Genomic DNA, 14,569 nt, shown 5'->3' with positions numbered 1-14,569 from the left:
AATGTGGCAATGCCATGTGGCAAATTAGGACTACACATCAGCAAATGAATTTTTGTAACAACAAATATAATTTCAAATAATTAAATCATTATAAAATAAATAAAATAAATAAAATAAATATGTACAAAAAAAACAAATAAAATAAACTTTTAAATAATTTATAAAATAAATTGGGGCTAAATTGAAAAGGGTGAACCCTAAATAGAATGGAGAGCCTTGTTCGTGTTTTTTGTTTTACGATTTCTCAGTTAGGATATTGTCACATCACTGTTTTTCATGCCACCTAGTTAAAAAATGCGGCAGGGGACCAAAATTGCAAAAAGAATCAAAATAAGAGAGCAAAAATGTTTGATTTTAAGATAGGGGGACCAAAATCGCAAATCTCACAAAATTGGAGGACCAAAAGTGAAATTAAGCCTTCAAAATTTAATTTCACAATAAAATATTTGAGTCGTTCTAAGAAGTGTCTCAATATTATCAAAGGGTGTAAAATGAAGAATTTTCCTATCACACAAACACAACACAGTGCAAACAACAATTCAATTTGGTAAGAATTCAATTCATGTCATATAAAAATATGTCATGTTGCCAAAATAAATATTTCATTAGTGGATAATAAAATGATACTAGTAGTATATGATGATGATGATGATGATGATGATAAAACTCATTGACTAAATACTAATTGGATGATTCCACGTAGAAAGGAAAAAATGGAACCAATGAAGAATTGCCTTGTCACATAAGCACAACACATTGCAAACGGCAATGGTGGACTTAGAAATTTTGAGTCGTCTCGTGGGTCCATCCACAAAGTGACACTTCCCAATTTCAATCTCCACGTCGAATGAACTAGAACAAACCAATTAAACAATGCCACGTTGCACAAAACCCATCCTCCACCGTCAGATCATCCACACTGGCAAATCAAACATATCTCACAACACTCATATCCCTGTAACTAGAACTGAGAGTGAGAGTATATATATGAACAAAATGTATTAACGAGATCTTCAACCTAAACTAAACAGAACACGTTAAATCTCAGTTTTAGAAGCTACTAGAAACTTTGAACATTCACTGCAATGAGGAAGTGGACGATCCCTTCCGTTCTTCTTCTTTTCTCTCTTCTTCTTCTCTTCGCAGATCAAGGTTCGTTCATTCTTCAATTTTGTTGCACATTTCAATTTTACTTCATTGTTCATTCTTCAATTTCGTTGACGATTCGAAAATTTGTTCGTTCGATAGGTCAAAAGTTTCAAGCGAATGCGGAAGGTAGTTCCGATGATCTTGTAGATCCACCGAAGGTGGAGGATAAGATCGGCGCTGTTCCACATGGACTTTCAACCGATTCAGATGTAGTTAAGAGGTAGCTATGAATTACGATTCACAATAATTCTCTTATTCGATCTCTGTTTCTATGTTTTTATGTGTTGATTTGTGATTTTGGTGTGTGAATGAAGGGAATCGGAATCGATCTCCAAGAGATCGCTTCGGAGTAACGCGGAGAAGTTTGAGTTTCAAGCGGAAGTGTCAAGACTTATGGATATTATTATCAATTCACTCTATAGTAACAAAGATATTTTCCTTAGGGAACTTATTTCAAATGCTTCTGATGTAAGCTTATTCTTTTTGTTTTTGAATTGGATAAATTTTTATACACGAAATGGAACTTTGTATTGATCAGAAATAAGTTCTATATTGTAGGCATTGGACAAGATTAGGTTCCTTTCCCTCACTGATAAGGAAATTTTAGGTGAAGGTGACAACACCAAGCTTGAAATTCAGGTTAGCATCTATTTATATCATTAGATTAGTTAATTAGTTTTTATTTTGGTAATTTATGATGAAGACGTAAGAAATGCTCGTAGTTTATTGCTGTTTTAGTGGTTTATTTCGTATAACTAAATCATGTTACGTACTGTTACAGATTAAGTTAGATAAGGAAAAGAAAATTCTATCTATTAGAGACAGAGGTATTGGTATGACAAAGGAGGATTTAGTAAAGAATTTGGGTACCATAGCAAAGTCTGGAACTTCAGGTATGTATATATAATTTTAGGTAGTTTGCTGTAATGATTGCTGCTAGTAAGTTAGTGTCGATGATTTTACATGGAACTATGTTTGCTTGCAGCCTTTGTTGAGAAAATGCAGACAAGTGGTGATCTCAATTTAATTGGGCAATTTGGAGTTGGATTCTACTCTGTGTATCTTGTGGCTGACTATGTTGAAGTTATTAGCAAGCATAATGATGACAAACAGTAAGTGTTTGTAGACTTGACAATGACATTGCTTGTTTGATTGATATTTTCAGAAATTTAATCCCAATTTACCGATTTTGGAAATTATTCGACTTTCAGGTATGTTTGGGAATCAAAAGCTGATGGAGCATTTGCAATTTCAGAAGATACATGGAATGAACCACTAGGACGTGGAACGGAGATTAAAATACACCTCAAAGAAGAGGCCGGGGAGTACGTCGAAGAGTTTAAGCTCAAAGTATTCCCCAAACTATCACTTTATAATTTGTTGCTTGATTTTAAAATTACACGCGTTCTATTTGACTTCGGATAGTTTTTACTTATTACTCTATGAGGATCATTTACTATAACCAGTGATATACTGCATGCACTTAAAAATATTATTGGGGAAATGGGGGTGTTCCTGAAGGTCATAAATTGAAATTTGTGGTGTCTTGTGGGTTCTTTAACTCTGGTTGCTTAAGAAACGTGTTTCTGAAGTGATTGCGTGAGGTATTATATTCATTGTGAAAAATACAATATTAAGTAGAGTCGGGGTATAGTGTTTCTATGGAGTACTGCATTCCTAAAAAGTTAAGTTCTTATGGGTTAAATTAAATTATCACGGGTGATTGGTTTACAAAACCAGCACATGTCTTACTATGTTTCTTATAGTTTAAAAAAAGGCAGAAAAAGATAAATCTGTTTTGATATATATTCTTTTACATTATGTATTTTTCAATACAGTCGGTCAATTTATTGCTAAATCTGATATAATTACTACTATTTTCACAGGAATTGGTGAAGAGATATTCTGAATTTATTAACTTCCCTATCTATATTTGGGGAAGCAAAGAGGTTGATGTGGAGGTTCCTGCCGATGAAGATGAGTCCAGTGAGGAAGAGGAGTCAAGTATGTATACTTTAAGGATTCAGTTTAATCTTGATGCTGTCTTTTTGTTTGTCCATTATTACATATTCAAATTAATATATTAATTACGTTGTCTTTCGTACCATATTTTACTTCTCAATCAGCTGAAAGTACCTCCAAGGAAGAAGGTGAAGATGAAGATGCTGAAAAAGATGAAGATGAAGAGAAAAAGCCTAAAACAAAGACAGTGAAGGAAACAACTCACGAGTGGGAACTATTAAATGATGTGAAAGCTATATGGCTGAGGAATCCAAAGGAAGTTACAGAAGAAGAGTACACCAAATTCTACCACTCTCTTGCCAAGGTAATATTACCATCATTATTTATGTAACACCTCTTGGGAACTATGAAGATATCCATTTCTCTCTGAGCTTTTTAATATTTATAATATTGAGGATTTGTGTTGCACAGGATTTCAGCGATGATAAACCTTTAGCATGGAGCCATTTTACTGCTGAAGGTGATGTTGAGTTCAAAGCAGTCCTTTATGTGCCACCTAAAGCACCTCAGGACTTATATGAGAGTTATTACAATTCAAATAAATCCAACCTGAAGTTGTATGTTAGACGAGTGTTCATTTCAGACGAATTTGATGAACTGTTGCCCAAGTATTTGAGCTTTTTGAGCGTAAGTTGATGTGCTGCGTTATTGCAGATGATTATATAAGTATATCTTATGAAGATCAGAGTAGTTTTCCTTAATAATTTTTCTTTTTGGCATTGGGAACAGGGCCTTGTTGATTCTGACACTTTACCACTGAATGTATCACGAGAAATGCTTCAACAACACAGTAGTCTGAAGACAATAAAAAAGAAACTTATTAGGAAAGCCCTTGATATGATCCGTAAGCTTGCTGAAGAGGATCCTGATGAGTCCACTGATAAAGAAAAGAAAGGTATGGTGTAATGACTATTGGGTTCCCTGTGTCAAAATCCCAATTCTTTTATGGTTTCTATTCTGTGTCAGTCCCTTTTCGAATTTGAGAGGTTTCCTGAATTCCCTTCACTGACTTTGGACTTCTACCAATTTTACTTTTGATGCAGAAGAGACATCCTCTGACATTGAAGAGAAGCGAGGTCAATACACTAAGTTCTGGAATGCATTTGGAAAATCCATTAAACTTGGTATCATTGAGGATGCCACCAACAGAAATCGATTGGCAAAACTACTAAGATTTGAGACGTATGAATTCTTTCCTTGTGTTATCAAACTCTTATGGTAGTGTAATTTCCCTATTTTATTAGTTAACAATGTAGCTGATTCTTGGAACTTATTTACAGCACCAAGTCCGAGGGTAAATTGACATCTCTTGATCAGTACATATCTAGAATGAAAGCTGGACAAAAAGATATCTTCTACATAACTGGAACCAGCAAAGAGCAACTGGAAAATTCTCCATTCCTTGAGCGGCTTAAGAAGAAAAACTTTGAGGTGCAATTAGAATTTTTTGAATCTTTATGTGAAGTCTTTTGAATTTTTAAGAAGAAAATCTTTGAGGTGCAATTAGAATTTTTTGAAAATTCTCCATTCCTTGAGCGTCTCCTAAGTGTATTTTCTTTTCAATTCGCTATAGGTTATTTTCTTCACGGATCCAGTGGATGAATACTTGATGCAATACCTGATGGATTATGAAGACAAGAAGTTCCAAAATGTGTCCAAGGAAGGTCTGAAACTCGGGAAGGATTCAAAAGACAAGGAACTAAAGGAATCCTTCAAGGATCTAACTAAGTGGTGGAAAAATTCCCTTTCAAACGATAATGTTGATGATGTGAAGATATCCAACCGATTGGATAACACTCCTTGTGTAGTTGTGACATCAAAATTTGGTTGGAGTGCAAACATGGAGAGAATCATGCAGTCTCAAACTTTGTCAGACGCTAGCAAGCAAGCATACATGCGCGGCAAGAGGGTTCTTGAGATCAATCCTAGACACCCTATTATCAAGGAACTCCGGGAGAGAGTAGTGAAGAACCCTGAGGTACATTCTAAATTTGAATTTTTGTATTGCTTTATTTTTATAGTCTCACATCTCTTTCCTTCAACCTAGTTGTGATTTTTGTTTGACACAATTGGCATACTTTTCAGGATGAGAGTGTGAAGCAAACGGCACAGTTGATATACCAGACTGCACTCTTCGAAAGTGGTTTCTTGTTGAATGATCCCAAGGATTTTGCTTCTAGAATTTATGATTCAGTGAAAACTAGTTTAGATATCAGTCCTGATGCAACAGTTGAAGAGGAAGATGAGAACGAAGTTGAGACTGAAAGTGAGACAAAAGAAGAAGCTGCTACTTCAAATCAAGCTGATGAGGTAAATGATGATGGTGATGTCAAGGACGAGTTGTAGATTTGCATGACATCCTCTTTTTTACTGATGTTGCTGTCAGTTGCCGATATTTCTTGGTTCAGCTTTGAGCATTTGTAAAAGTTCAGTGTCATGAGTTTTAGATTCCTAAGTTTAAGGACCCGTCCATTGGAATTTTGCCTTAGCACAGTCATTAGTCTTAACATATTGTTCAAGAAATACTGCTCTGTTTTGCTTCGTTTCATCTTAGTTTTTGTCAAAATAGTTTTAGCAGCAATTCGGCACTCTTTATTTATAATTGATCAGTCTTTTTTATTACCTGCAATAGTGATGTTCCACCTAACCAACGTTTAAAATGCATTGCAAAAACAAATTTGATAAACATTGTATTTAATTACCCACCTGAAAAATGCATGCTTAATTGAGAGCTATTGTCCTATTCTGGCAGAATTTTCCTCTCTAAGATTTACTTTATCTTTTTTTAGTGTAGATGTTTTAAGAAGTTAATTGAGTATAGTAAATGATTAAAAAAATGGGTATAGTAAAGAATTGTAGAGTAGATTTACTTTGAGCTTAATCGGTTTGTGGTGATAAAATCTGATTTATTGGTCAAACGTCCATAGTTGGGGTCTTCACTGTTGAGATTCTAATAACCTGTTAGGCACAAGATCAAAGAGGGGATCAATGTTGCATTGTAGTCACCCATATATGTTGATTCTTATTGCTCGTTAAACATTGGTTTATGATTGTGACAGCATTCTCAAAATCTGCAATAATATCTCTCTTTTCCAAACGACATAATTGCAAATTACAATTAGCAAGGCCTAATGACATAGTTGTACCAACAATGCTTGAAAACCCCGCAAAGTTGGCTTTGGCTATTGTAAGTACTAAGTGCGAACCACCAATTGGATCCTCTCTAATTTTCCCTCATGTTTTCTCTCATTTTTCTAAATCCAAGGGTTGATAAATTACAAAGAATAAAAGAAGAGAGAAAATCAACCATTGGATTAAGCAAAAAGAGAGAAAACATGAGGAAAAATTGGAGAGGATCCAAATCCGTCGCGAACTATTACCATATCTTACTAGGGTTCTAAGTCAAGCAAACACAACTTTTTATATTGCGCTATATCTAGGGGTGGGCATGGTTCGGTTTTGGAAGAAAATCGAACCAAACCAAACTGTTTTCAAAATTCATAGTAACCAAACCGAACTGAACTGTTTGTCTTTCGAATTGAATCAAACCGAACTGTTAAAGTGGTTCGGTTTTATGGTTTTGAACCAAACCATAACTAATTTTTCACTAAAAATAACTGAACCATTAAACCAAACCGAACTGAACCAAACTGATAACCATGAACCAAACCGAACTGTTTCAGTTCAGTTTTAAAACTGTTAATTATGGTTCCGTTTTTTTGGTTTGGTTCGGTTTAGCTTGGCGGTTCGGTTTGGTTTTTGGGTTTTTTTGCCCACCCCTAGCTATATCAGTCTCTAATTAAATAATCACAATCCATACCTAAAAGAGTTCCTTTTTCCCGTAGGTTAGTCCACAAAGTTCTGATTCTAATTGTTTAACATTGAGAGTTTGGTAACTTGAGATATATTTTTTTAACATAAACAAACTCAAGTCATTTCATTAATCAACAAAGAATCAATATAAAGAGGTAACATCTCAAATAAACTGCAACTAGACTAAGAAATGACCGCCTTAACAAAGCTAGGATTCACCATATGTTTTTTTATTCAATTTTAATGATAACATTGGTGAATCCTTTTTGTTCCAACTCCTTCATATGTTTGATTTGGAAAAAAGGATTTCAATATGTTAAAGTAAATACATAAATGGAAGGGTAAATTTGTATTTTAAAATAAGACTAAACTATCAATCAGGTGTAATATACTAGTTCAATATGCATTACATTTATTTTATCAAAGTCAGGATGGCCGAGTGGTCTAAGGCGCCAGACTCAAGTTCTGGTCTTCGAGAGAGGGCGTGGGTTCAAATCCCACTTCTGACAATTTTTTATTTATTTATTTTTTCTACATTTTCACCGAAACATTACCAATTTACTCGCACTCAACTTAGGCCTATGGCCCAATAAAACTTCTAAATATTATGTTTTAATTTAAAAACTACTAATCTTTTCCTTAATAATTCATCAAAAAGAGAAGAAAATTAAATAAGGGGGTGAAGGAGGAGTACCATGTGAAAAAAAGAAAGAAGGAAAAAAGTGTTTTAGTTTTGAGGAGAAGTAGATGAAATTTAACCTGTCAAGTATCTGTGCGTACAAAGTTAACTTGTTTGCTGTTATTATATCCATAGTAATAGCAAACAAAATGCAATATTATATTAATATTTGTTAGTGATGAATTGCAGTTTCAACAAAAAAAAATCACTAACCTTTCATAACCACGGAATAAATGAAATTTATGGTTCAGTGATAATGAAAAGAAGAAAATGAAATACATGGTTCAGTGATAATGAAAAGAAGAAAATGAAATACAAGAAGAAGGTGAAGGAGGAGTGGTGCTGAAAATGAAAGAAAACAAGTGCGTGCAAGAAAACAAGTGCGTGCTTTTATAGTGTTTTAGTATTGACAAAAACTTCAGTAATCTGTCAATGTATAACGTTATAATCACAGTAATTATAACGTTATACATAACTATTTTTCCTAAATACACTAAAGACAATTAATACTACTCATAATAGAAAATACATAATAGTTAATTTGGTCAATTTTTTACTCCAAATACATCAATCATTTTATATATCTAAAAAGTTAATTTTTTTCTTATATTAAGGACCGGAGTACCTATGAAGCACCGACTCCGACACGGACACCGTGACACACGACACTGACACGGATACCGCGACATCACTGATGTAAAAAATATAGGACATCGACACCGCTATAATTGAGAATAAAAATATATACATGTAAATCTAAGTTGAGCAAGTTATTTCTTTAAAAAAATAAATTTAAAACAAGATATAATAGTATTTTACCTTTATTTATCCATCTATTATTGAAAAACTTAAAAATATTGTAATCAAAATGTAATCTCTTCAATCCATTGATCAATATTGTTGTTTCGACACATCTTTAACCCTTGTAGATATGTGTAATATGTGCCTAAATGAGAGTATAAGCAAAGAAAAAACAATTTTTTTTGCACACTTGTGCAACACGTGTCATACGAGTGTCTTAAGGTGTCGAACACCAATCAAATCAGTGTCGAAATTGAGGATTTTTTGGACACCAGTCTGAGCTATCCGACACATATCGTAGAGGTGTCATGCGAGTGTCGGACACCGCGACATGCCTAATCATAAAGGTGTCTGTGATTCATATTATTACTCCTCACCACCTATGTCAAGGCCGTGATAAAACATGAGAAAAATGACCGGAAATACAACTAAAATGACCAATGTAATTCAAAAGTCCAAATCTTATATTAAATGTACGTAAATGAACCGTATTGTAAAATTTGAAGCGTGCTCTCCTTTTAAACGAAATAGAAGAACTCCCTTTCCTTAGGAACCAGAGGATAAAAAAAAAAAAAAAAAGAAGAATTAGAAGTGTGCACTCCACATCCCTAAACTAATGGCATCGCAAATCGCATCATTCACATAAGACACGAAAATTGAATGAGTGTGTTGTGTTTCTTAAAAATTGAATTTAAGAAAACGGTACTACGGAGTATATCTTTTGTAGAAGAGGAAAAAACTATGACTATCTTTTGTTAAACAATATCTTATTAAAATCTTATTTACAAATCTAACGTGTTACTACTTTTCAATGAGGAAAAAAAAAAAAATCTAATCCCAAAAAACAAAAGAGAGAAAAAAAATCTAATGTGTTACAAAATAGATCCACAACATTGAATTTTTTGCAACAACAATAAAACTTACTCCATGTTGTCACAAAATAGTAAGTCTACATGTACCTGGACTGCAAGTGTAAATATTCAACCATAAATAATATTTTAGTCCTTTTAATTGAATACAATACTTAGGGAAAAAATTCCCCGCTGTAACTGCGTTGACGCAGTTACGATGTGAACCGTCCGATCATAATGAATGGTCAGGATTATTTTAGAGTATATTTAATCAAAACCGTTTGATAAAAATCAGTGGTAAAGATTCATTACAGTGTTAAACTGTGTGGTTTTTCAACCGTAGGAAATCCAGGTCCAATACTTAGTGGAAAGGATAAATTTAAACCCAAGCTTCAACATGAACTTAAACATCAAGTTGTTGGGGTAAGATAAATTATAGAAGATCCACCGGCACAAGGCATGTAATATTGGGTGAAAGATCAAATATATTACTACTATATGATAAAAAAATGTTTGGTTATGATACGATATATTGTTGTATGACACCATTGACTGATTAATTAATACCATTAATTATAAATATGTGGTAATTAAGGAACACACCACTTTTTATTAGGTTTAATTAGGATGTTAAATATCATGCTTTATACTAATATATTTTGGTTTATGCGAGGAGGACCTGAATTTCTCCAGATTAAAAGGTGCTTATATGATTAAATAGACTAGTGTTAGTGATTACAAATGCATAACCCTCTGGTCCAGATTAGCCTAGTAATTATGCATGAAATGCAAATTAAGTTAACATATCAAAGAGCTTGATACTTAAAAAATAATTTTATATCATTCCATTCCATTGAACAAATATATGTACCACAAACATGAAACGTTGACAATTACAAATTGAGGTATAATAATATGCAAGATTGCAGATAGAACTAGAGACAATAATAGTAATACACAAGAATCCATTTCCTTATTGTAGCCAAATATTACATTCTCCAACAAATAAAATAATCTCACCCCCTTACTTAATACAAAGAATAGTATGCCTAGTGATCTATAACTAGAAATAACAATCTTTTAATAACTAGAATAAAAATTAAAGGTGAAGAAAAAAAATCAAATTTCTCTAACTATGTCATTATCTATATCAGAAACTCTAGATTTTTTAGGACAAAATATCAAGGGTTGTAGGACCATTCCCTTGAAATGAGTCATGTCCTAGTCATTAAGGCCAAAACAAATGGGGCCATACTTAACTCACATGGTTCATGTGTTACATGCTATTTGAAGCAAATAAGTCAAATTTTGAAGAGGCCCATCCCATGTGTTGGGACGTGGATATTACTACTACACTAGAAAATGGTTAAGAAATTATGAAGAATTGTGATTCCTAACATTAGAAGAGTTGGCATAACCGCCAAATGGCTATAATAATGGATGCAATAATAGTTTGTGATTGGAGCACATGGGTGCACATGGCCTTGGAAATTTCACTTTGATCATAACCACCTTCATACACCATTGTGTTGTCCTTGTTATTGTTATTGTTAAGCTGAGGTGATGCTGATGAGTTATCATTTGAAGAACTTTCCTGTTTTGTGTCTTGCCCTTGTGTTGCCTTCTGACTGAAAAATACAACAATATTACAAAAATTTAACACTACTACTAAGAAAATGAAATTACTACTACATATGTAGACATAATATATAATTTGACATGTAAAATAATTGGCCTAACGGTTATGAAGTTTATCATTTTGGTTACTTTGAAGTTGACATATTACTAATAAAACTGTGTAACGTTAACCCTTGGCATGTGTGCCACCCATATTTTGCCAACCCATATGCATCAAACTACTCCATTTGGCTCAAGATATGGTCCCTAGTACCTCACCAAAGGAAAGGAGACACACACACATCACATCACATTGATTAATTAGATGACAACATTCATTTTATTTCTGCCAGCCAGCCATCATATTGCTCCAATTGTGCTTTCTAGATTGCTTACAAACATGGTTTCGTTCACATAAGATTTCTGTTGAAATTGTTGACTACCCACTGAACCATGGTGACTAAAAGTAAAAATTTATTAATCATTATGTTATTTTGGTATTTAACTAAACAAAAAGCACTTTATACAATAATTAGACTATGGTATATATGTTTTATTCTACTTCTGCTAAAATTTATTTTAGACATGTTAAATTAATTTTCAACATATTTTAGATGTTTTCCAATAGAATCTATAATAATTTGACATTGTGATTTTTAAAATTAATTTTTAATCACGGCATATAACCAACCATACACATAATCTAGTGAACAATTGGATTGAGTGTATTAAGGCATCTAGTTGTACCAACCCCTTCCAAATAAAAGCTACATACCTAATATTACTCTTATGGGAAGTGAAAATTAGTAACTTAACTAACCTTGTATTAATTTACATTTGAGTGCATAATTTTTGTACCGTTGTTATTTTTAGGAGAAAGTGAAAATTAGTAAGTTAATTAACTAACCTTGTGGGAGGAGAAGAACAAAAGGTGATAGTATAATCTACTGCATTTGCACAAGTGAAAGTACTTGTCTTATCATCATACGCGTAACTATAAGCGCGTGGGCAAGCATTCTTAAACAACTCTGAATAACTAGAAGGTTTGCAAGTATCAGGTGTACCATACGCGCCGCTGCAACAATACTCCGGCGAGTTAAAAGCCTCACACGCGCTTTTACACGCGACACCCTCTTTCCCATCAACACTCATTACTCTAAGCTCTGAAGGACACGCGCCGTTAAGATCTCCGATGCAACCCGTTGTGGTACACTTCTCGCCGGAGCCACCCTGTGGAGCCACCATCATAGGCACGTTGTAGCCGTCGACGAGACTAACGTCGAAGAAATCAAGACCACCGGAGCCGTCTAAAGTGAACTCAGCTAGTGTCGCCGGAGGTGCAGCTCCGGCGCCGGAGCATTCTACCTTGCCGGAGCCACAATCTCCGGTGACACATGAGAATTTTCCGGTAGTGTCTTCTGAGCAGAGAGTTCGGCCCCAGAAACGGCCACCCCAAGATGCCGGTGCAGCGATGGTTGAGGTTTCGCCGGTTTGAAGAACGAAGCCGGTGGTTGGAAGAGGCGGGACACCGGCATTTGAAAGAATGCCAGGCCACACCGTGTAGTCACATTTGTTAACAAAAGTAAATGTTGTTGAAATTACACCTGCATAATTATAATTAATTAATTAATTAATCTTAGCTTAGCATCACATGATGTTACAAAAAGAAAAATGACAAATATAATGTGGAATTATGAACTATAAAATGTTTGTGTTTTTAATTACCTGAAAATGATAGATGAAGTGTTAGTAAGAATGGAATTAATAATAATGATAGTGTTTGGTGGTGGTGATCCATATATATAATGAAGCTAGCTATAGGTAAGTTTCAAAAGATTAATTATGCTTGATTATGAAGAATGTTAATGGGGGTGTGTTTGAGGAAAAGAAATTGTTTGTTGTGTAAAAGGTGAGAGAGAGGGTTTTGAGAGATTGCTGAAATGAGGAAGATAAAGGTATTTATAGAAAAGTTTATGGGAGGGAGGGAGGGAGGGAGGGACCCGTTGGATATAACGTGGCTTTTTCACTTATTATGAGTTCGTGTTGAGACAGCATCTGACCAAAGTAACGTTGAACTTACTTTTGCTTTTTCTATTTCACAAGATGACAATTTTAGTAGTACAACAAGGGAGTAGATGATGATGGGGCTCAATGTTGAAATTATGAGTGCCAATAGCTATAGGTTAAGATGTGTCAAAAAATAAAAAACATAAGAGTGACTAAAGTGATTATCCTTTTTCGACCGAATTCTTTTGATATGTATGAGTTAAAAATCGAATCTTTGACATCACGTACTTAAGAGGGTCAAGACCCTTACCACTTGGACCAATTCATTATTGATAGTTTATGTTATACCTTATATTATCTAATATGGAAATCTTAATCAGTTAACCACTATAAAATCACTCGAGTCACTCTATAGTGTATAATCCTGAGTGTGATAATGTATGTTAAGAGCCTCACATTAAATTAAATATAACTTGAACATGTTATAAATGAGATTAGGGTTTGAGATTAGGATCCAGAATCTGATCCGAATTCGAATTCAGCAGAAGCAATAAGTTTAGGGGTTGAGATTGAGGTAGAAGGTGGAGGGTTTTGGGAAGCAAGTTGAGAATGTTGAACTTCTTCAAATGAAGAATCATCTTCTTCACCTATTTCTTCTTCTCCTTCGACTACCGGTTGTTTTTGGGAATAAGGTAGTTGGATATACTCATTTTTCTCGTCGTCGGAAGACTCAGAGGTGGTCGAGGCGCTGGGAGTGGGGGTGAGTTGTTCAGTGACTGAGTGAAGTGAAAAGCTTTACAAGGGTCTCAACATATATACTCATTTCTTTATTTATTTTTTTATTTATAAATTGATGTCAAATTTTATCTTATCTAATGTGAAACTCTTAACTAGTTATCTATTATAAGACCACTTAAGTCACTCTACAATGTACAATCTTGACTGCGACAGTGTATGTTAAGAGTCTCACATTAAATTAGATATAACGAACATGTTATAAATGAGAATAATTTTTACCTTACAAATGAGTGAGTGAAGTTAAGATAAACACATACATCAAAAATAAAAGTTAAGTTAAACACAAAGCTTAAGTTAAGTTAATCACCAAATAGTATTGAGTTTAGGTGAGTTCCAAAGCTGACGAAAGTCAAAATAGGTCTAGAGACAACCAATATTAACTTTTGAACTTATAAAAACGGTTTTGAATGAAATCTTATCTAGAACTAATTTCAACAAATTTATTTTCCCATAGTCTATAGATTATAGCTTATCTAAGCTTTCAAATATTTATCAAGAAAATTTAGTCAAATTGACTGAACGTGTAAAGGAACCAAAGTGTGCTTGAATTTCAATTGAATTTTGTTATGTGTTGCTTCCTGGAATCCAGCAGCTATTTGCTTTGCTACTATTTACTGGTTGCAACTTGCAAAGCAGCCATATATCGAATGGATAATAAAAAGTGAGTCTTGTTTGGCAACTTTAGCAATTTTGACACGTTACAGACCATATAGATTATAGATGCATATCATATCATATCATGTATTATATATTTTATGTTTAGTGCTAGACCATAACTTTTGACATTTTTGCACATTTGTATAATGTATTAGTCTGGCAGTTGAGTTGATGA

The 14,569-nt window shown here is 33.9% G+C and overlaps 2 protein-coding genes and 1 non-coding gene across 3 annotated transcripts; 2 read left to right on the top strand and 1 right to left on the bottom strand.

The window, feature by feature from the left end:
- Positions 1 to 599: 599 nt before the first annotated feature.
- LOC123911144 (endoplasmin homolog) lies at positions 600 to 5,800 on the top strand. The gene is made up of 15 exons (XM_045962504.1): positions 600 to 1,152; positions 1,249 to 1,369; positions 1,464 to 1,617; positions 1,708 to 1,788; positions 1,931 to 2,042; positions 2,135 to 2,261; positions 2,361 to 2,499; positions 3,036 to 3,153; positions 3,276 to 3,475; positions 3,583 to 3,798; positions 3,901 to 4,066; positions 4,215 to 4,353; positions 4,452 to 4,602; positions 4,745 to 5,149; positions 5,257 to 5,800. The coding sequence occupies exons 1-15, from the start codon at positions 1,086 to 1,088 to the stop codon at positions 5,515 to 5,517; spliced, it is 2,457 nt and encodes an 818-aa protein (XP_045818460.1). The 5' UTR covers positions 600 to 1,085; the 3' UTR covers positions 5,518 to 5,800.
- Positions 5,801 to 7,409: 1,609 nt separating this feature from the next.
- Positions 7,410 to 7,493, top strand: TRNAL-CAA. Its single transcript has one exon. It is a non-coding gene; the product is annotated as a tRNA-Leu (tRNA).
- Positions 7,494 to 10,260: 2,767 nt separating this feature from the next.
- Positions 10,261 to 12,877, bottom strand: LOC123907213 (thaumatin-like protein 1b). Its single transcript, XM_045957386.1, has 3 exons — positions 12,658 to 12,877; positions 11,840 to 12,536; positions 10,261 to 10,943 (listed from the first exon to the last, which is right to left on the bottom strand). Exons 1-3 carry the CDS (start codon positions 12,728 to 12,730, stop codon positions 10,715 to 10,717), a joined length of 999 nt encoding a protein of 332 aa, XP_045813342.1. The 5' UTR covers positions 12,731 to 12,877; the 3' UTR covers positions 10,261 to 10,714.
- Between the last annotated feature and the right edge of the window lie 1,692 nt (positions 12,878 to 14,569).

Source organism: Trifolium pratense, linkage group LG1, assembly GCF_020283565.1.
Source record: "Trifolium pratense cultivar HEN17-A07 linkage group LG1, ARS_RC_1.1, whole genome shotgun sequence".
Taxonomy (NCBI): domain Eukaryota; kingdom Viridiplantae; phylum Streptophyta; class Magnoliopsida; order Fabales; family Fabaceae; genus Trifolium; species Trifolium pratense.
Note: the sequence above shows the minus strand (reverse complement) of the source record. Positions and strands in the feature narration are given on the sequence as shown.